The 23,877-nt window shown below is 43.7% G+C and overlaps 1 protein-coding gene across 1 annotated transcript in view; it reads right to left on the reverse strand.

The window, feature by feature from the left end:
* Positions 1 to 23,877, reverse strand: part of ATG16L2 (autophagy related 16 like 2) — a 694,312-nt gene that overhangs the window by 503,820 nt on the left and 166,615 nt on the right. The window contains exon 4 of the mRNA XM_085623378.1: positions 3,721 to 3,794. Within this exon, the coding sequence (XP_085479504.1) occupies positions 3,721 to 3,794 (74 nt within the window). The remainder of the gene's footprint in view (positions 1 to 3,720; positions 3,795 to 23,877) is intronic.

Here is a 23,877-nt window from a genome sequence, read left to right on the forward strand (position 1 = left end):
CGACTGAAAAAAGGTCTATTTTGCCAGGTCAAAATGGCAGGTTAAAAACTGCACTACATACTGCAGTGGGAAGCCTGAGACATGTTACATTAGTGGGGGAGGGTTGAGTACTGCAGGCCACTAGTAGCATTTAATGTGCAGGTCCTAGTTACCTGTAGAACTATATAGTATGGACTTACAAGTAAATAAATGTGTCAATTGTGTGTAAACCAATTTTACCATGTTTCAGGGAGAGAGCACATTAGCACTAGTTAACACTGACAGAATGTACAAAGTCCTAATTCCAAATAAAAGGAATTCAGCAAAACAGGAAGGGTGAAGGCAAAATGTTTGGGGGTGACCCTGCAGAGCAGGCCAAGTCCAACACCAATGACAAATGTTCAATTCACATACAGGAAAGAAAATGTACGAAAGATAGAGCACAAACAGCTTCAGGCTGCTCGACATCCAGTCAATTCATCACATCAGCCAAAGTCAAGTACTGTACCAACACCATCAATGGAGTTGTTAAGAGAAGCAGAATGCTCTTCAAGACAATCAGGCACATCATAAAGTGACTGCCTAAACCTCCAATCTCTCTGTCCACAGAAAGGTTCATGGCAGCAATCACTCCTTCAATTATAAACTACAGAAGGGATGACAGCACATCACCAACAGCATACCTATCTAAATATCCTGCAATCGAAATTTCATCCCTAATGGTCATCCTTCTAACCCCGGTTTCTCACACAACTCACCAATGTACTCAGCTCCTGCAAAGCCTCCTTTTAGGAAGATATTTCATCCAGTGTAGCTCTCTTACCCCTACACACAATTGTTAGTGCCTACCTCACTCAAAACATTATCCCTGAAGCTCTCAAGAGACACCATATCTTGCCACCCCCAAAGAAACCAAAACTAAACTCTGATGACTTTATTATCTACCAGCCTCATTCATGGGAAAATCATCAGTCTAAGCACAACTCCAGGATCACATGAATGCCGCCCATCTCCAGTAGGACTACAAATCTGGCTTCAGATCATGCTGCGGCATTCAGACTTTTATTTATTTATTTATAGGTTTTATGTAGCGCTCGCTAGGCCCGAAGGTATCAGAGTGCTTTATATAAAATGTCAACTACGGTATAAATCACAGACTATGTCTTCATGACTCCCTTCCTTCTAATATTGCCAAACATTTCTGCTGCTTTCAACACCAATCAGCACACCCAAATCCACACCCTTAAGTCTTAAGAGGGATTCACTGTCAACATACTTCATTGGTTCTCCTCTCACCTATCCACCTAACACCAGCCCATTTACACTAGTTCCACCTGTAGAGTTACGAACATCCATCTAGTCCCTCGCCATCTTCACTATCTACATAGAGACCCTTAGAGCTCCACTCACTGATAGCATAATGAAAATTCCCCGATATGCACCTCATCCAGGCCTCGATTTTCAGCCTCTACCAGAAGCTCAATGAATAAACAATTCCTACCACTCACCAAGAACAACAAGCAACAACTGATCCTATTGACATGGACTTAGACAGACTGGACACCCGAACTTTCAACCAATATCAAGTCACACTTATTAACCCTGAATACTGTACTAATTTTCTAGCAATGGCAAAAAAATGTCACAACAACCATTTAAGCCCTAGTGCAACTGGATGGAGGAAATGCCCTTTTCTTCAGTCTCCCAGACTCCAGAGTCAATGCCATTAAGGTCATTCTACATGTGGCAGCATATCTCATCAAGCGCCTAAAAAATATGACATCACCTACACCCAGATGGAACTCCACAGTCTCTTGACACTCAACATCATCTCCAACCAGTTGCATCACTTAATAAGCATCACAGCCTACCTATCTGACAAGCTCACCAACTTTCACACCCACCAATAGACTGAAAGCAAAGTAGTGCAATCAAGCAAAAAAGCAAAGCAAAAGGATTCTCTAAGTTATACATCAAGGATCTGAAACAACATGCCTGTATCCATGAGGTCCACCCCAACCCACCTCCAAATTAGGAAAGAGCTGAAGACCCACCTATTAAAAGAACAATTTATTACAATGAAGTTACATTTCACATACCCTCACAGAACCCGGCTTTCCCTACAATCACTCTTTGACTGTAGGTGTGCGCTATACAAATACCATTTACATACATAGATACATATATACAAGGACATCTGCCAGTGTCTCCAAGCACACAGAACACAGAGTAAGACTTTGTCTTATTATTTGTCTTATTAGTATGCAGGCTGCCTTTGTCACTACTGCAACAAGAAGGCATGTTACTGTGCCACTGGACGAGCAGGACTCATCTGCATGGGGTGAGCTCCCCCGTCAAAGCTTGTGGTGTGTAAGTACAGTGAGATATCAGCCTTTATGTAATACAAGACCAGTGCCTTAGAGACAAAAACACGAATTTTAAATGCCCGAATATGGCCAAGTCTTTGTACTCGAGGGGATACAAATGATAAAGAATATTACAAATATTCCATGACTTGAACCCATTCCACAGGCCATCTATTTTGCCCATAATTTTCACTGAACCTGGACGGGTGGCTTTATCAGCAACATGGAGCCACTATAATTTCCATCTAACATACCACTTCCATTTCACAGCAAAAAAAAGTGAATGGCTCAGAGTGGCACAGAATCAATTTGCCTGGAGAACACAATACAGCTATTATTTAACAAGAAGAAATAGATAAATGGTCTCACCATCCATTGAAGTGCGAAATCATGAAAAACGAGAATAGACCTCTATTGTAACACACACTGCTAAACAGACCGACTGATGTACTAGATACAAAAAAGGATAATTTACTATTCTACCTTGAAGTGCTCTGGGTAAAACTTGCTGTATAGGGCAGAATTCACATTTGCCAATTTTGGTGACTTTCCCGGCCACCCTATTTAGAGTGCATACATAGGTAAACTTTTTATATAAAGCAGATGGGGAAATAAGCCAATATTTGGTGGATATCCTGCATCTGTCAACTCTAAACACCGCCCTAGGTCTCCAATTGCAACTCCATGCAGGGATGCAATGTAGAAAATAAACTGCACCTGCTCTGTCAGGAATACAGTGAGAGCCTGCTTTAACTCCCGAAGAAAACAAAGCTTCTGTACAAAGACAATCATTGGATTGATTTGTCACAAAAGGAAATGTTAGAGAAGTAAAACAGAAAGACAATGGTAAGAATGGTAAAACTCCAACCACCAAATTAAACCTTCCAGTCAAACTGGGGATCGTTTTCTGAGACCGCTCAGATTAAGGGATCTAATAGATCGAAGCAGTGAAGCAGCAATAGTTACTGTTCTGTTTTTCTCCATATTCAGTATACATATAGATGGGTCCCAACATTAAAATAAAATACACTGAGGCCCCATCCAGGTTTGAGTTAGTCAAAATACTGAAGTTAACCAGCCATCCAGACTTAGAAGGCTCTCATAATCATCACATTAAACACAGACTATCAAATTGTCAATCAGAGATTAAAAGCTAGGGAGGTGAGCCCAGTTACTGAGGATAAGGGTGTGAATGCTGTAACCGAGATCCCACACAAATAACCTAAGCATATACAAAGGGATGTACCTCTGTAATAAAGTCTCAAAAATCTCATAAATGTGGTTTTGCTGAAAGGTTTGCCACAGGTGCAGAAGAGCATCAAACATCAAAGTAACGCAGGAGTGGCACTGGAACCTAAGGAGCATCCTTACATACCTGGATTCCTGCTCATCCACTATTCTAAATTTCTCATTCAGCGTCTTTTCCATCTCAATGATCTCAATGGATAACTGCAGAAAAAAACAGATTTGGCATTAAAGATATGAGTAAGTGTGTGACTCAGCACAAACATTAATCCTGTACAGAGTAAGGCATGTGTCAAAGATTCGCAAATATAGTTTCCTGCAAACTATTTCCTGCAATGGGAATTGTTAGTTTCAGCATAGAGAAGGTGGTAAGGGACTCTTTGTTATGGTAGCTAGGTTGGTCTGGCAGCAATGACATGGTTACCAACTGTCCATCTGTATTTTAAGGAAATATAGGCTTTTCTTCATATAAGGAAACACTGCATTACGTGTCTTGAAAGAAGAGGACAAAAAAATGTAATCAATAAACTCATGATTATGTTTTTCAATAAAAACCTGACAAAGATGATGTAAAAAGCAATAAGGACACACCATGAAAAAGTGTGCAGCTGTAACATACCCAAAGAATTTCCTTGGTCCTGAAAAGTCATGTCATTTTGGTAACAGTTTATAGGACCCCTGATCTGAGGAAGGGTTTGTAAAGGATTAGAATACTGGCACGGATGTCTGGTCAGCAGGCCTCAGTGCACTCTCAGAGTCGAAACACCAGCAGCATCAGTCCAAAACTTTAAGCGTGATCATGCAAAAAAAAGGCATTTCCTTACATGATCCCCCTCCAAAAGAAAGGTGATAAGAAATTAACCCTTATGGTGGTAGTTCTCATCATCTAAGTGGAAGATCCTGGAAAGGCCATCTGCATTGTCATGGTCAGCCCCTGATCTGTGTTCCACTGTGAAGTCAATACCCTGTAGGGAAAAGGACCACCCCAACAATTTGGGGTTCTCTCCTCTCATCTGCATCAGCCATCTGGGAGGTCTGTCATCCGGTTGAACTTGGAAATGAGTCCCACATAGGTAGGGCCTCAGCTTCTACAGGGACCAAACCCCAGCAAAGACTTCCCTCTCAATGGCACTCCAACACTGCTCTCTGGGTAGGAGTGACCTACTGATAAAGGCAACTGGTTGATCCTGACCCTCATCATTTAGCTGTGACAACACTGTCCCAATCTCAAGTTCAGAAGCATCGGTCTGGGCAACACATTCTTTGTTGAAATCAGGATATTCAGGAAAGGTGCTGAGCACAAAGCTTCCTTTAGGGTGTCAAAGGCCTTTTGACAGAGGTCCCTCCAAAATTATGTTTTGGTCAGTTTCTTGCAGGCTAGCTCTGTCAAGTGTGCTATTACGGTACCATACCCTTTTACTAATCTTCTGTAGTACCCATTCAGGCCAAGAAACACTCTGACTTGGGTTTGTGTCTTAGGAGCTTCCCAAGCCAGAATTGTCTGGATTTTGGGCGTGAGAGGTTGTACCTGACCTCAACCAACTTGGTGGCCCAGGCACACAACAAAACGTGCCCTATCTGGTACTTTCTCGCCTTGAAAGTCAACCCTTCCTGTTGCAGAGCTTAAAGCACTTCCTTGAGGTGGACCAGGTGGTCCTCCCAGGTGGAACTAATACAGCAATATCATCCGGATGATAATAAACCTAATAGTTCTTAGTTCACAAGCCTCTGGGAGGTGGCAGATTCATTTTTCAGTCTAAAGGGCATCACATTAAATTGAAAATGGCCTTCAGGGGTAGGAAAAGCAGACCTCTGATTGGCTCCTAGTGTGAGAGCTATCTGCCAATAACCTGAAGTCAGGCCAAACTTGCTCAGATATTTAGCAGCTCCCAGCTCATCAATGACCTCATCGGCTTTTGGTATGGAGTAGGCTTCAGTCTTAGTGACTGCATGTAAGCCTCTGTAGTCCACACAAAATCTCATTTCAGGTTTCCCGACGTTTGAGTTTGACTTGAGCACCAACACCACTGGGTAGGCCCATGGCCTACTAGAGGTCTCCACCACCCTCAGCTCTGGCATATTGGCTACCTCAGCCTTGATACTACCTTTGACCTGGTCTGACAGTCTGTAACTTTAGCTTTTGACAGGAAAGCTGTGTCTACATCATGGGTACACCAAGTTGTCAGACCTAGGGTCAAGGAAAACAGACCAGCAAACTGACTGAGCAAGTTGTAACAATCTGTTTGTTGATGATCTGTTAAAGTGGAAGAGATCACTACTTCCTCCACTGAGCCATATTTGATATTGATTAACAGGCGGTCAGAGAGAGGCTCACTTTCCTCATCTTCACCTCTATTGGTCACCATGAACACTGTGATATTGACTTTGCCATGTTGGAGGTTGAGCCTATTCACATGGACCACCCTATGAGGGAGTCTAGGGGTCCCCAAGTCCACCATATATGTGACTTCTCCCTTATTTCTCGAGATAGGGGTAGGGCTTAGTCCACTTATCTTGGTGAGCAATGGGGGCCACAGGCTTTAGGACCCACACCAGTCGTCCTGGTTCGTACTCAACCATGAAGAACTTCTGGTCATGCCAGTGCTTCGCAAGCCTCTGGTTGACCTCCAAACTTCTGTTTGCTTTCTTCATATATTCAGCCATCATGGCATGAAGGCCTAGTACACAGTCCTCAATATCTTGTTTGTGTACTTTGAGTGGTCTCTCTAAAACGTCTCTCACCAAACACAAGGGACCTTTTACAGGGTGTCCAAAGAGCAGTGCAAAGGGACTGTAACCTACTCCCTTCTGAGGATCAGCTCTTTATGCAAACAGTAGGCATGGTAGGAGAATATCCCACTTCCTTTTGAGTTTCTCTGGTAAACCCATAATCATGCCTATCCCGGTCTTATTGAATAACTTTAAAAGGCCATTACCTTGGGGATGGTAGGAAGGTAATAACTTTGGAGGTTATACAACACTCATTCCACGTAGCTTTCAGATTGGAACACATGAAACCCATGCCCCTATCTGAGATGACCTCCTTATGGTGTTCAATTCTGGAAAAATTCCAAGCAGGGCTTTAGCTACTACAGGGGCAGTAAGTGTGTAAATGGTATGGCTTCTGGATACCTGGTGGCACAGTCCACTACTACCATGATGAACCTATTGCCAGAAGCAGTAGGTGGGTCTAGAGGACCATTAATGTCAATCCCCACCCTCTCAAAGGGAGTCCTCACCACAGGCAGTGCCTCCTGTCTTACCACTGGCTTGACAGGTGACACAGGAACGACAAACCCCCTTCACCTTTTCAGATATCTGAGGCCAATAGAAGTGATTGATAAATCTTTCCCATGATTTGGTCTGCCCCAGATGTCCAGCTAAGCGGATGTCATGGGCCAGGTTAAGGAGAAATTCTCTGTATTGTTGGGAGACCACCACTATGCTAGTTCCCATGGTTTGTGGTTCCTTTCCTTATTGTACATGATTCCCTTCTCCCAGTACATCTCATGGGGCCCACTGACAACTCCTTCCTCCTGTTTGACAGTCACCTGTCTCAGGCCATCAAGAGTGAACAAGTCTTTTGTCCTTGGCCCTAGTGCTCTTTGGTGGGTCCTCTCGATCCCTGGAGCTCTGCTAGGTCAGGCAAATCTCTCAGAGAAGCGCTTCTCCCTTTAGATACCAGACCTCCCCTCAGAGGGTGAAGTTTCCTCTGGGCCTGTGGACTCTGGTAAGTGGCCTTTCCAGACTTCCTGCCCTTTCTGTTCGTACTAGGATCTTGGGCCATTGTTCAAGGGTCCACAGTCCCTTGACTTTCTCTTAAGTCCTTTTGTGCCCTAGGGGAGACACATATCCACTCAGGGAGACCCAGCATTGCTGCACGAGTCCTTCTCTCCACCTCTGCCCAGGCAGAAGTTTCACAATTTTTGCCCAACAGACACTCCACTGGGATGGCAGGGGACAAAGTTACCTTCTTTAGGCCAGTCACCCCTCCCAATTCAAAGTCTACTACTGCTATGGGATGTGACTTTGTAAAATTGTCATAGTTTACTATATCGTGCACCACATTAGGGATGATCTGTCCTGGGGAAACCAGCTTTGCCATGGCCATGATGATGCTGGCACCTGTATCCCTCAAGGCCTGGACTTCAACCCCATTGATTCTTAGCCATTGCCTGTACTTTCATATACTGGCAGGCCAATGGGCCAAGGGTTCAATTTCACTCCACCCATGGAGACCAACATGATTTCAGTGTACCCTTTACAGCTCCCTGGGACAACTTCCACCCCCATCCCTACACTTGCCATGCCTTTGGGATGGTCACCGGTGGGTGGCTTTTCGGTGCACACAGTATCTCTCCTCTTGTTCCCTGGATGTTTACAGTCATAGCACACCCCTGCCTTTGTAGGGTCAATATTATTTCCCAATTATTCCTCCCCTTCGAATGGGATAAGACTCTGCCCACTCCCTGACCCCCGCCATGGGCATCTTTGGGGAGTCTTTAAGAGACTCTTTTCTTTTATCTTTGGCCCCTTCTTTCACCTGAAGGGGGGCCTATTCTCCTTACTTGTGATCACTACCTGGAGAATATTTGGGCTCCCTGGTGCGTACTCATGCATTAGCTATCTTCCCTAACTCTCTAGGGTTAAATAGCTAGCTACAACAGCGGGAAGCATCAACGCGGGATTGTCCCTGGACTAAAACTGTTTGACTGATCTGAAATATTTTTCCACTTACAAATGTGAAGACCTACCAAATTTAAACCTTGATAAAAATATATCTGTGATGTGCTACTACTTCAAAATATAAGCCTTGAAAAAGCCCTGGCCTATTAGAGCCATTGGGCGAAACACTTGGCGGCTGTTAGTACTTACCAATACGATCTCAAAATAACAGCATACAGAAATAAGGATGTAACTTCTGTGGTGGATCACTCAAAGAATATTTATTAAAAAATAAACAAAACAAGCCTTTTCAATAACATGACTCAAAGATTTTTTGACTACCCCAATATCTAATCAAATGAGGAGGAGTATCAACTCACAACGTTTTACATGAATTATTTTTTCAGGCCATAGAGGTCCAGTGCCTCGAGTGAATCTCCTCCAAAACTATCCGATCACTTATTGGGCACTACTATCTGGGATGGGGATCCCCGGACCCTGTAAATCTAGCATTTACAAACTTATTTATTGTCTGGTGCAGCTAAACGCAAGTTCTGAATCCCACAGCTAGGCACCAATGTGGGAATTGTGGTGTACTATATAGTGTGATTGTGTGACCTCACTGTGTAATACACTTGCCAAAACAGCCTCGGGTCCAGTCAGGCTCATTTGTAAAAAGTCTTGCTTAAGTCATGCTTAACCCTTGGTAGCTGTGGCTTCAAGAACCAAGGCTTAAACAAAGGAACAAGTGTTAAGCATTTAGACACACCAGACAGAATAAGCAGGTCAAGCAACACGAATTAAAGCCAATGTCAATTCATAAAAATACATCATAATAGGGGCGGAGTCTGGCCCCATCCAAGATGGACGGCTCCCGGTGAAGCTCCTCACCCGTCCGGTGACTTCCTGCTGCTTACCTCCCACCCTGGACTCTCAACGATCAGTAGCTCTATGGAGCCGTAATCGGAGGGAGCTGGGCTTCGCCCGATGCCTTCCGAACCTGTGTAGGGGTGTTCAGGCCCTATCAGAGACACCTGATCAGGCGTGTCATGAGCTCCAGGAGGCCCGGCAATATAAGAAGCGTACCCTATGCCACGGCCCCGTTGTCCTGCTGCTGCCCCTGGGTCCCACACACCATCGCACACCAACTCTACCCTCTGGCGGCAATGAGAATCTGGCTGCATGGTGAGGACCTTTCCTTCCCATTTTCTCTCTTGCCCTCAGGCCACATTGCAGCAGTCACGCATTGGCAGCACGGCAGACGCGAAGCCACCCTCCTCTGCTTGTGGGCTCTGAAAGGAAGGTGACCATGAGCCACCCCTCTACCTCTCCACACTCACCCTACCTCCTGGACACAGGGCAACAGGGGTGGAGGCCTCTTTGCGATACCTATACTCCATGACTCAGATTGAGACTAGTTTGGGATCGTGAGAAAGACTAATACTGTCTCCCACGGACTGTATCCAGGCATCTCATTGGGAACAGCTGCTCCACTGTGGACCCTGGTGATTTCTTCTTTGTGGCTGCCTGGCAAGGACATCAGATGGGGGCTTCAGTCTTTGTCTCACTCACCCTAAGGAACTCTTGGACTCCATGTGGCCATTTCAGTGAGCCCGTTTAACTAAGGGCTGCATGTATGACTCCTATCGACCGTGTTCAGAGGGCGGCTCACCCAATCTCATCCACCCAGCCTGTTGCAACTCTACTAATTACTGGCCCAAATGTCCAAGGGGAAGGCCACAAGTCAGCTTCCTTTTACTGACATAGTAGTTGGAAAGTCGAAATCGCCCCTGACCAGTATAACTGAAGTTACCTTAGAGGCGCTCATGAAGCAGCTCACAGCATCAAATGGACTCGATGTGTGAAGACACCCAATCTACTACGACAAAATTGAAATCGGTGTGGAGTGACCTCGGAGCCTTCATGCGTGACTAAAGGCCATAGACCGCAGAGTAGAGACCAGGGAGGACTGCTTGAACATACTGGAAACTGGCTCCGACGTTAAACGCGAGATCTGGCACCTCCATAGGAAACTGTTGGAGGTGGAGGATCGCAGTCGGAGAAACAATGTCTGTTTCATGGGGGTGACACAGGGGATGGAGGAGAAGGATAAGGACAGTTTCTCTGCAGCTTTCCTTCAGGAGCTTACGGGCCTGACATGCTCACCTTAGTTGAATTCGCGAGAGCCCACAGAGTAAGACCCAGAGGGGACGCATGGCGTAACACTCCTAGACCGATCATTGCCCGTTTTCTCCACCATCAACAGGCCCGACAATTCATCTCAGCGGCAAAGCGATGCAATGGACCATTCCTGTATAAGGGAGCTAAAATACAAGTTATAGCCGACTTCTCTCACGATACCGCCATGCGTTGGAGGAAATCCCTCTCACTGCACACTGACCTTCAGAAACTTGGCCTACTGGAGCTTGGTACCATGTTGCTCACTATTGACAGAAAGAACAGGGAATTTGAAGACTACGATAACCTCTAAGATTTCCTGACCACCTTGGATATAACGGCCATGGATATCATGACACAAGTAGATGGGACATGAGGGGTGGAGGGACAAGACGAAATCCCAGCTTAAGACCAGGGACCTACCTCCATGGACACTCTGTCTGAACGTCAAAGACTAGATACAGACTTAAAAAGGTGGGGTGACAGGATTCCTCATGGTGGGACAGCCCCCTAACAGAGGTAGAGACAAATCCGGCTTCCCCATCAACCCCTGAAAGTTATACCTATGGGTGGCACCTGGAGGAGCTCCTGGAACCTAAAGAGGCACCTGAATTGGTGAGATCCATCTAATGTAAATAACTGCTAGGGAGAGGTAGGGGTCTCATTTGTGTGCTGACTCCTGGCTGGGTGCTCCCTTCATGGGCCTACTGGAGATCTCAATCCTATATCCCTGGGGCACCTCTATGACTGATTGGTTTTTTGTTCTGGTGCGTTTCACCACATTGATATATCTTCACAACGCCGGGATGGCCCTGGACTGTTATTGGGTGGAATGCTCCAGGGTGGTGTTGCGCTGGATGAGAGTTGGAAGGTGTATTCACCCGTTTAAAGTAGTCTGTTATTCAACTACTGTTAGTTGCACAAAGACACATTAGGTAATCTTTCCTCACACTACTCTTCCGCTCCATAGTACCCACTCTACTTCAGCCTACCCACACCACACCAGATTGTGTACTGCCCTTCCAACTGTATTCCCGCAGTTTCACTATTCTCACAGAACCCCCACCCCTTTGTTTTCTGGATGTACCCCTAGTCCTCTTGCACTCTGAGGATTGTAGACTTGTGGTAGGACGCATTTCCTACGCCCCCTCCCTTCTTACTCACCACAAACAGGCCACACATTATGACCGCTGTACCATGGCCCAAGCACCACCGCATTATATCTCTTAAAATCAACGGCCTTACTCATTACATTAAGCAGCAAAAGACCCTTACATATCTTGCTTCGAAATCCCTTGACATAGCAATATTGCAGGAAACACATCTCTTGGCCCAGGAATCAGATAAGTTGAGGTGAGACTGGGTGGGAAGGGTCATTACTGGCGGCTTTCTCGGAGTCTGAATCTTCAGACTCCTCCTCCTTGTCTACAAAGAAACAGGAGGTAGCCATTCTTATATGTAAATCATTCCCTCATTCCATTCTGAAGACATGGACAGGCCCACAAGGTCGGTAAGCCCTTACAAAGCTAAAGACTCTGGACAGAACCATGGTGGTAGTATCCATCTATGCCCCCAACCAGGGCAGAACATCTTTTGTTTCTTCCCTCTCAAGAGTCATGATGGAATTTGGCAATGTCAAGGTGATTATAGGCATGTACTGGAACCTCATGCTCAAACCCTGGCAAGAGCAAACAGGGCCGCTGGATAGGACTAACACACGAGAACGATCATTCATGATCGATCTCTTGCAGGACCACAACCTAACTGTCCTTTGGCACCAGACACATTCACAGGACAGAGAGCACACTCTCCTTTCCAGCACACATGAAACATGCTCAAGGATAGATTACTTCCTCGTGAACTATACATCTCTGGCCCTCCTACGGGACTGTAGTATAGTAGAGGGGGAATAGCAGACCATGCAAAGGTGTTACAGGAGCTGGACATAGGGCATATGTTGCCTAGCTCCAAACGCTAGAGGTTAAATCTGTCGAATCACAGACTGCCCGAGGATAAACAGAAACTAACAGTCTATCTCCGTCAATATTTTTATTCATTTTTTTAAAATTCATTTTCCAGTAAATACAGTTAACAACATAACTGAGTTATGCAACATCATACAGCTTGTTACATAGCATATTTTTGCATATATCTTTCTAAACCTTGTTTTATTTATCAACGATGAGCTCTGTTCCCAGATTGTCTCTTTGCGTTGCGGCTTCTGTATTCAAAATGTCTTGGTGTTCCGATAAGTACACTGTTAGTGGTTCCCAGAAGTCCTTCGGTCATGACCTTGCAGGTAGTTCTTCTTCATATGTCTTCAATGCATCTCTGCAGTACACTATGTCTTTTACCCATTTCTGGATTGTGGGGCTGATTTTGCTGTACCAGTGCATTGAGACTCTTCATTTTGCCATTAATAGTGCTATTGCCATCAGTTTTATCTTTGCCGGTGGTGCCTTGTTTAATGGTCCTAGTATACACATCCTTACTGAGCATTCTATTACACATTGTGTGACCCCTCGTAAAAGTTTCACCACTTGCTCCCAGTATTCTCTGACTTTTTGGCAGTTGCATGATAAATGTGCAAAGTCTGCATCCTGCGCCCCACATCTACGGCAAGCAGAGTCTACCCTTAGGCCGTATCGACATAATTTTATAGGCGTGTGGTAGATTTGTTGCAGGTACTTGTAGTGTATAATTTGCAAATTGCCCTTTGGGGACAGCATTTCCGTTAGTTTACCACAGAATTTGCATTCATCATTGTTAAGGGATGTGTCTAATCATTGATTCCACCGCTCTAGTGCCTGTGTACTGCTTTGCGCTAGTTCTTCTTGCATTGCCCTGTATAACTTTGCCCACTAATCTTTTTTTTCGTAGTGTGGTTAATTACCATTAGCAGTGGAGTCAGTATGGGTGGTTCTACAGGGAAATTCGGATATAGGGCTTTAAGGCCTGCTCTTAGTCTGTGATAAGTGAACTGGAATAATAATGTTTGGTTACTAATATAACGCAGGTCTGTTGCCTCTATAAACTTCCCTTCTGCATATAGATCTCCTAATGTGTTTATACCCATCTGTTGTAGCATAGTAATGCTACCTGTGTCTTGCGTCACTGACAATGCAGGGTGGTTTGCTAGCGGCATTGGTGGCGCGTATAATGGCAGCTTACATGCCATGTTACCTAGCTTACGTCATGCCTCTGCTGTAGCCTGTACTGTGTTTATTTCTTTACGGGTTATTTCCATTCTTTTGTGGGGCAAATTATTGTTTAGTGCAATGGTGTGAGAATCTCCTTCCTCTGTAGCTAGATATGGCAGTTATTTCACTGGATGGTATCAATAGTGCGCATATTGTGCTTGAGCACATAAACCGTAGAGCGTGAAGTTTGGAGCCACAAACCCTCCCTGCTCGTATGGTTGTGCCATGGTTTTCCATCCTATTCTTGTGTATTTCTCGGCCCAGACCAGTCTGACTACATGAGTTTGTATCGTTTTGAAAATGTGCTTTGATGTAGTTACGGGTATGTTGCTAAATAGGTAGAGAAATTTAGGCAGTATGACCCTTTTTAGATCTCTATAACACACAAAATGGATAAGGGGGGTCCAAGGGAACAGATTTAAAGACCTGCGAGAAGTTTCATTCCCCTAATACGTAATATGCAACACACAAACATAAACTCTCGGGTCTGAGCAACTTTAGAACTAGAGCATGAAAGGAGAGATACTATACTCAAGCTGTGTCTAAAATGACAGTGAACAAATCAGAAAGGAAAGGAATCCCTTTAAGGATGAATGCCCTCACTCACCCGAAGGTGACATGCTTCATCATTTAGGCTTTCTCCTCTCAGTGGGAAAACCTAGTCCCACTGAGGGCTACAACCACCGCACTGAGAAGTGGGAGCTCAGGGATGTTTTGTTTAAGATTTTAGGATACTCAAATCCCAAAGATGAGCACTAATGTGAGAAGAGGGCGCAGCGCAAAGAAATTCAAAAGTGTGTGAAGTGTGAGCTAAAACTGGCTAGCGCTATTGAAAAAATGATTTTTATTGACTCATTAGCCCTGCCAGAGATAAAAAACAGTGCAAAGCAGTTACTATTGAAAACTGCTAGATGACAAGGGTCAACATGTTTCAGCCAATGACCATCTCAAAAGTATGTGTGGCTTTCATCAGGACCAAAAAACAAAGCTGCTGCTAGAAAGTGTTACACACGTGCAAATAAAGTTTGAAAAAAAGACCAAACCAGTTAATGCTTTAGCGGATACAATCTCGCTGGAACTTGTCTGAAAATAAGAAGACACATATAGAAAAAGTAAATCTCCAAAACTCATTAGTTAACAGTCAAGTCTGAAACACTGGTATATGTGGCTCAAACATAGTACTTATGTCCAAACTGTTAGAAAGCTCTAGTAAAAAGACTCACCCAATCTGTGGGACAAGTGAGCCCACCTCAACCTGGTTACAACTCAGGGAAGGGAGCCCCGCTCTGTGAAAATAAGCAAGTGTAACCTAATCAGTATAGTTTACTTGCTCAATAGTGCCATAAAAAGTGAAGAATATCAGTAATGTCCAACAGACTAAAACGGACTCAAAACGACATAGAGTGTTATAACGATGTCACTCCCCTTATATCCTGGAAGTGTATGTACATAAACCACTTGTTAAGATTTTACAAAAGTGGTCAAGGACGAGGGAAGTCAAGTGTCTGAAAATTACGAACTCATGTTCAAGCCAAGAATCTATACACCGAAAGACTACACCATGACCAAACACAGCAACAATTATCAATAACTTAAACCGAATCATCAAGCAGAAACTCACTAAAATGCATATCAACACACTCACCTCTCCGTCGGTACTCCGTCGATGTACAGAGATTGCAACCGGAGGAACCGACGGGGTGGGAAAAGTGAGAATAAATACCCAAACACTGATGGCTCCGAATGGAGAAATAAGGACCCCATAGGTGTCTATCCTGACTGCCTGCATTCGTGAAGGGACATAAGGACCCCATAGGTGTCTATCCTGACTGCCTGCATTCGTGAAGGGACATAAGGACCCCATAGTCGTCTTGCTGTAATGCCTGTCTCTGGCAGGACGCTAGTGACTTAATAAAGCAGTGTACGGCAAAGCGCGCATGCGCACTAGGATGCATTTATATCATGGAGTTTTGTTAGCGAAGCCCGACCAGAGACAGCAATGATTGTTTATCTGTAGCCTAGCAACGAGAACATATAGTTTTTTCAGAAGACAATACAAACCGGAACACAAGCTTTATTAGTCAATGGGCACAACCAAATTGCTGAATGTTTAAGCAAATCGATTTGTGCATAATTAATGAAGGCCCAGTATTAACAAAATACAAAACCCATTTGACACAAAAATGTGTAAAAAACGCTGAGAAGGCATGTGTCGTATTTCACCACAAGTACAGGATTCAGTAAATAATAGTGCCAAAGTTGACTCTACAAGTAAACAAACAATCGCTCCACAGTATAATCTCAGGAAGGATCTAGATATACCCAGTTGTTTTACGTATTTACTGTGGGAATGTTATAATATCAAATTATTTGTTGGAATTGCTAAAGGTAATTCTCATAGATGGTATAAGGTCATAGAGACAACCAAGGAATATCCTCGTTCAAACCTATGTTGTCACTTTTTAAGCGGAACACCCACCGCTGTTCTCTTCTGAAGAGAAATTTTGAAATATCTGTGATATGCTGGGGAATGAGAGGCTGCTCCAAAATGGTCCACGACAAATCATCTGCCTGATGATTAAAATCCAGGAAGTGGTTTGTCATTTTAGTAGCCCTCCTCTTGCACCGAATGGTGCTCTTGTGTTCAAGGATTCTGGTTTTGACCTTGCGTGTAGTCATGCCCACATACTGCATGGAACAGGGGCACGTGATGAGATAAATTACATTGTCGCTATTACAATTAGTGTGTTTTTGTAACAGCCAAGGTCTACCAGTGCCAATATCCACTTGTGTCATGTGTGAAGTCTGTGGACAAGCCGCACATGAACCGCATGGGTAATGTCCTTTCACCGGTGGTAAACCCCATAATGGCTGTTGTTCACTTGTATTGTGCAAGATTCTCGGTCTGGTGTGTACAATGTGGTCTTTAATGTTGGCACTCCTTTTAAAAGCAAAAAGTGGAGGTTCTGAGGCCTCAGTACCAATGTTCAGGATTTTCCAGTGTTTGAGGATACTGCTCTTGATTTTGTTAGAGTAAGTATTGTAAGTGTTCACACAGGTGAGTCTATCAGAAGGTTCTTTGGGGCTGGGCAAATCAATCAGAGCTGCCCGATTGTTGTTTGCTGCTCTTTTTCGAGACATATGTATCACTTTCTTGGGGTAATTACGCTCCTTCAGTTGAGTGCTGAGATGTTTCGCATGCTCATTGTATTTGGCAATGGATGAACAGTTCCTCCTTATTCTTAAAAACTGTCCAAAAGGAAGATTCTCCTTGAGGGATTTGGGATGGAAACTCTCAAAAGATAATAACGAATTACGGGCTGTAGGTTTGCGATATAACTCAGTACCCAACCCTCCGTTCTCTGGGAAAATTTGAATATCTAAAAATGGTAAACTTGTATTCGAAAGTTCAACTGTGAATCTCAGGAAGTTGTTCTGTGTGTTCATCCATGTATGGAAAGCCATGATGCTGTCAGATGATCCCTTCCATACTACAAATACATCATCGATGTATCGTTTCCAGATGCTTATATGGCTCCTGAAGGGATTGTCTTCTCTGAATATTATAGACTGCTCGAACATATGCACATACAAATTCGCTAGACTGGGCGCGAAAATGCTGCCCATAGATGTTCCCGATATTTGTAAGAACAAGTCTTTCTCAAATCTGAAGAAATTTTCCTTCATGGCCATTCGTGCACACATCATAATGAAGTGTACAGGGGTGATGCTATCACTAGATTTTGATTGTAGCAGCATCTCAACTGTTGCAAGCGTTTCATCTTGTGGTATGGAGGTGTATAACGCCTCCACATCAAATGAAACCAGGAAATCTTGTTCAGGATCAAAGGGAATGTCATCCAGGAGGCGCAATAGATGTTTTGTGTCTTGAAGATATGTAGGCATCTCTAGGACCAATGGTTGCAAAAAGAAATCAACGAAAGTTGATAGAGGTTCCAACAAGGAACCTATCCCAGAGATGATTGGTCTCCCTGGAGGTGGTGATTGTCCTTTATGTACTTTTGGAAGTACATAAAAATAGGGTATAACAGGATGTGATACCACTAAAAAAGCAGCCTCATGATCAGTGATCCATCCATTGTCTTTGGCTTCATCAACCATCCCTTTAATCTCGCAGGAAAGGCGTTTGGTTGGATCCAATTTAAGCGGTCTATAGGCATCTCTGTTGTTGAGTTGTCGCATACATTCTGCTTTGTATGTGATACTATCCAAAATCACGATAGCACCCCCCTTGTCCGCAGCTTTAATCACGATGGTATCATCTTTAGCCAGCTCTTTTAGTGCTTTTTCTTCTGATTTAGGAAGATTGTGATAATGTCTTGTGTTGTGTTGAAACAACTCTTCGACATCTTTAAGGACCGCTTTTTCAAAAGTGGCGACCTGCACAGGTATCAAATGCGATGGAGGATTAAAAGTTGAACGTGGTCTAAGACCAGTATTGGTATTTTCTGTAGATGAATCAGTGGTATCTTTTGTAGAAAAAAAGGACCGTAAGCGTATTTTGCGGAAGAAACAGGCCAACTCTTGTCTAATCAAGAAAGGGTCACCAGTATTCGTGGGGACAAACCCCAAACCTTTCTTTAGCACAGACATTTCAGTAGAATTAAGCTGTCGCCTGCTTAAATTCATAATCAGGTCGTTTCCCTGCTGGTCCCTGGTTGTACCGGAGGCTGGACATTGCTGCGGAGTGTCCTGGAAGTTACTGGTGCATCCCAATGGACTGATGCCCGTTGATTTCTTCTGCGGCCTCTTGACCTTCTTGGGCCAAACCCTAAAAAAGGCTGCGGAGGAATCATACTGTTGAAAGGCTGGAATGGGTACATCGGTGATTGAAATGGTGGTTGTGGTGGATACCCAAAAGGGCCTGGCGGCCACCATTGTTGTTGTCCTTGGCCATATTGACCACCTCTTTGCCCTCTATTTCTTTTGTTGGTGTTGTTAGATCTCGCGTCTTCGAACGGGGTTGTGTCCGAATCCGTCGACCCATCTTCACTAGCTGATGTAGAATAATTTGAACCATATCTCCTTCCTTTGTGGTTGAACTGGGGAGGGACATAGGTATCGCTAGTGTATGGGTATACTTTGTCAAATTTAAACTTATCAAGATCTTTTTTGAATTTGACTATCTTGCTTGCCAAAACTGAATCCTTGAACTCTTTATTGTTTTTATTAGTTTCTTCGGCCTGCTTCTTGTAGACAGAAGAAACCAAGACTGACTTTATTTGTGTCTCCAGTGTCTGTATTTCTATCAGTATTGTGTCCGCAATACGCTTTGCAGTACTGATTATCAAAATGAGCCAGTCTCTGGTACACCGCCAGGCAATCAGAGACCAGTCCTTTACAAATTGCTTGTCCTGTAAGAATAAACGAGGAGCATTGGTCACAATGAGACCTGTTGGTGCGCAATTTGCTCTAAGATACTCGGTCATGATTGCCCCGTGTATATATGTGCGTGAATGTGATCTTTTAAGAACCAATAGGTTGGCCCATTCATCAGTAGGAGTTGTCCCAATGCTGGGTGTAATATCCAAAATACTAGGTGTCGATAGTATATCCCTAGCCATAGCCTCATCAAAAGCCAGACCCAAAAGTTCTGCCATTGTATACACTCTAATGCCAGTCCTGGCAGTCTAATCGTTGGAAAGAACTTAAATAGAACACAATACCAAACAGCTACTAACAGTTCATCATTGTGGTGAACCAAGTGGTAAAAGGACCGTGGGTATTTTGGATATTACACCCAGCATTGGGACAACTCCTACTGATGAATGGGCCAACCTATTGGTTCTTAAAAGATCACATTCACGCACATATATACACGGGGCAATCATGACCGAGTATCTTAGAGCAAATTGCGCACCAACAGGTCTCATTGTGACCAATGCTCCTCGTTTATTCTTACAGGACAAGCAATTTGTAAAGGACTGGTCTCTGATTGCCTGGCGGTGTACCAGAGACTGGCTCATTTTGATAATCAGTACCGCAAAGCGTATTGCGGACACAATACTGATAGAAATACAGACACTGGAGACACAAATAAAGTCAGTCTTGGTTTCTTCTGTCTACAAGAAGCAGGCCGAAGAAACTAATAAAAACAATAAAGAGTTCAAGGATTCAGTTTTGGCAAGCAAGATAGTCAAATTCAAAAAAGATCTTGATAAGTTTAAATTTGACAAAGTATACCCATACACTAGCGATACCTATGTCCCTCCCCAGTTCAACCACAAAGGAAGGAGATATGGTTCAAATTATTCTACATCAGCTAGTGAAGATGGGTCGACGGATTCGGACACAACCCCGTTCGAAGACGCGAGATCTAACAACACCAACAAAAGAAATAGAGGGCAAAGAGGTGGTCAATATGGCCAAGGACAACAACAATGGTGGCCGCCAGGCCCTTTTGGGTATCCACCACAACCACCATTTCAATCACCGATGTACCCATTCCAGCCTTTCAACAGTATGATTCCTCCGCAGCCTTTTTTAGGGTTTGGCCCAAGAAGGTCAAGAGGCCGCAGAAGAAATCAACGGGCATCAGTCCATTGGGATGCACCAGTAACTTCCAGGACACTCCGCAGCAATGTCCAGCCTCCGGTACAACCAGGGACCAGCAGGGAAACGACCTGATTATGAATTTAAGCAGGCGACAGCTTAATTCTACTGAAATGTCTGTGCTAAAGAAAGGTTTGGGGTTTGTCCCCACGAATACTGGTGACCCTTTCTTGATTAGACAAGAGTTGGCCTGTTTCTTCCGCAAAATACGCTTACGGTCCTTTTTTTCTACAAAAGATACCACTGATTCATCTACAGAAAATACCAATACTGGTCTTAGACCACGTTCAACTTTTAATCCTCCATCGCATTTGATACCTGTGCAGGTCGCCACTTTTGAAAAAGCGGTCCTTAAAGATGTCGAAGAGTTGTTTCAACACAACACAAGACATTATCACAATCTTCCTAAATCAGAAGAAAAAGCACTAAAAGAGCTGGCTAAAGATGATACCATCGTGATTAAAGCTGCGGACAAGGGGGGTGCTATCGTGATTTTGGATAGTATCACATACAAAGCAGAATGTATGCGACAACTCAACAACAGAGATGCCTATAGACCGCTTAAATTGGATCCAACCAAACGCCTTTCCTGCGAGATTAAAGGGATGGTTGATGAAGCCAAAGACAATGGATGGATCACTGATCATGAGGCTGCTTTTTTAGTGGTATCACATCCTGTTATACCCTATTTTTATGTACTTCCAAAAGTACATAAAGGACAATCACCACCTCCAGGGAGACCAATCATCTCTGGGATAGGTTCCTTGTTGGAACCTCTATCAACTTTCGTTGATTTCTTTTTGCAACCATTGGTCCTAGAGATGCCTACATATCTTCAAGACACAAAACATCTATTGCGCCTCCTGGATGACATTCCCTTTGATCCTGAACAAGATTTCCTGGTTTCATTTGATGTGGAGGCGTTATACACCTCCATACCACAAGATGAAACGCTTGCAACAGTTGAGATGCTGCTACAATCAAAATCTAGTGATAGCATCACCCCTGTACACTTCATTATGATGTGTGCACGAATGGCCATGAAGGAAAATTTCTTCAGATTTGAGAAAGACTTGTTCTTACAAATATCGGGAACATCTATGGGCAGCATTTTCGCGCCCAGTCTAGCGAATTTGTATGTGCATATATTCGAGCAGTCTATAATATTCAGAGAAGACAATCCCTTCAGGAGCCATATAAGCATCTGGAAACGATACATCGATGATGTATTTGTAGTATGGAAGGGATCATCTGACAGCATCATGGCTTTCCATGCATGGATGAACACACAGAACAACTTCCTGAGATTCACAGTTGAACTTTCGAATACAAGTTTACCATTTTTAGATATTCGAATTTTCCCAGAGAACGGAGGGTTGGGTACTGAGTTATATCGCAAACCTACAGCCCGTAATTCGTTATTATCTTTTGAGAGTTTCCATCCCAAATCCCTCAGGGAGAATCTTCCTTTTGGACAGTTTTTAAGAATAAGGAGGAACTGTTCATCCATTGCCAAATACAATGAGCATGCGAAACATCTCAGCACTCAACTGAAGGAGCGTAATTACCCCAAGAAAGTGATACATATGTCTCGAAAAAGAGCAGCAAACAACAATCGGGCAGCTCTGATTGATTTGCCCAGCCCCAAAGAACCTTCTGATAGACTCACCTGTGTGAACACTTACAATACTTACTCTAACAAAATCAAGAGCAGTATCCTCAAACACTGGAAAATCCTGAACATTGGTACTGAGGCCTCAGAACCTCCACTTTTTGCTTTTAAAAGGAGTGCCAACATTAAAGACCACATTGTACACACCAGACCGAGAATCTTGCACAATACAAGTGAACAACAGCCATTATGGGGTTTACCACCGGTGAAAGGACATTACCCATGCGGTTCATGTGCAGCTTGTCCACAGACTTCACACATGACACAAGTGGATATTGGCACTGGTAGACCTTGGCTGTTACAAAAACACACTAATTGTAATAGCGACAATGTAATTTATCTCATCACGTGCCCCTGTTCCATGCAGTATGTGGGCATGACTACACGCAAGGTCAAAACCAGAATCCTTGAACACAAGAGCACCATTCGGTGCAAGAGGAGGGCTACTAAAATGACAAACCACTTCCTGGATTTTAATCATCAGGCAGATGATTTGTCGTGGACCATTTTGGAGCAGCCTCTCATTCCCCAGCATATCACAGATATTTCAAAATTTCTCTTCAGAAGAGAACAGCGGTGGGTGTTCCGCTTAAAAAGTGACAACATAGGTTTGAACGAGGATATTCCTTGGTTGTCTCTATGACCTTATACCATCTATGAGAATTACCTTTAGCAATTCCAACAAATAATTTGATATTATAACATTCCCACAGTAAATACGTAAAACAACTGGGTATATCTAGATCCTTCCTGAGATTATACTGTGGAGCGATTGTTTGTTTACTTGTAGAGTCAACTTTGGCACTATTATTTACTGAATCCTGTACTTGTGGTGAAATACGACACATGCCTTCTCAGCGTTTTTTACACATTTTTGTGTCAAATGGGTTTTGTATTTTGTTAATACTGGGCCTTCATTAATTATGCACAAATCGATTTGCTTAAACATTCAGCAATTTGGTTGTGCCCATTGACTAATAAAGCTTGTGTTCCGGTTTGTATCGTCTTCTGAAAAAACTATATGTTCTCGTTGCTAGGCTACAGATAAACAATCATTGCTGTCTCTGGTCGGGCTACGCTAACAAAACTCCATGATATAAATGCATCCTAGTGCGCATGCGCGCTTTGCCGTACACTGCTTTATTAAGTCACTAGCGTCCTGCCAGAGACAGGCATTACAGCAAGACGACTATGGGGTCCTTATGTCCCTTCACGAATGCAGGCAGTCAGGATAGACACCTATGGGGTCCTTATGTCCCTTCACGAATGCAGGCAGTCAGGATAGACACCTATGGGGTCCTTATTTCTCCATTCGGAGCCATCAGTGTTTGGGTATTTATTCTCACTTTTCCCACCCCGTCGGTTCCTCCGGTTGCAATCTCTGTACATCGACGGAGTACCGACGGAGAGGTGAGTGTGTTGATATGCATTTTAGTGAGTTTCTGCTTGATGATTCGGTTTAAGTTATTGATCATTGTTGCTGTGTTTGGTCATGGTGTAGTCTTTCGGTGTATAGATTCTTGGCTTGAACATGAGTTCGTAATTTTCAGACACTTGACTTCCCTCGTCCTTGACCACTTTTGTAAAATCTTAACAAGTGGTTTATGTACATACACTTCCAGGATATAAGGGGAGTGACATCGTTATAACACTCTATGTCGTTTTGAGTCCGTTTTAGTCTGTTGGACATTACTGATATTCTTCACTTTTTATGGCACTATTGAGCAAGTAAAATATACTGATTAGGTTACACTTGCTTATTTTCACAGAGCGGGGCTCCCTTCCCTGAGTTGTAACCAGGTTGAGGTGGGCTCACTTGTCCCACAGATTGGGTGAGTCTTTTTACTAGAGCTTTCTAACAGTTTGGACATAAGTACTATGTTTGAGCCACATATACCAGTGTTTCAGACTTGACTGTTAACTAATGAGTTTTGGAGATTTACTTTTTCTATATGTGTCTTCTTATTTTCAGACAAGTTCCAGCGAGATTGTATCCGCT

Source organism: Triturus cristatus, chromosome 8 (assembly GCF_964204655.1).
Source record: "Triturus cristatus chromosome 8, aTriCri1.1, whole genome shotgun sequence".
NCBI classification, from domain to species: domain Eukaryota; kingdom Metazoa; phylum Chordata; class Amphibia; order Caudata; family Salamandridae; genus Triturus; species Triturus cristatus.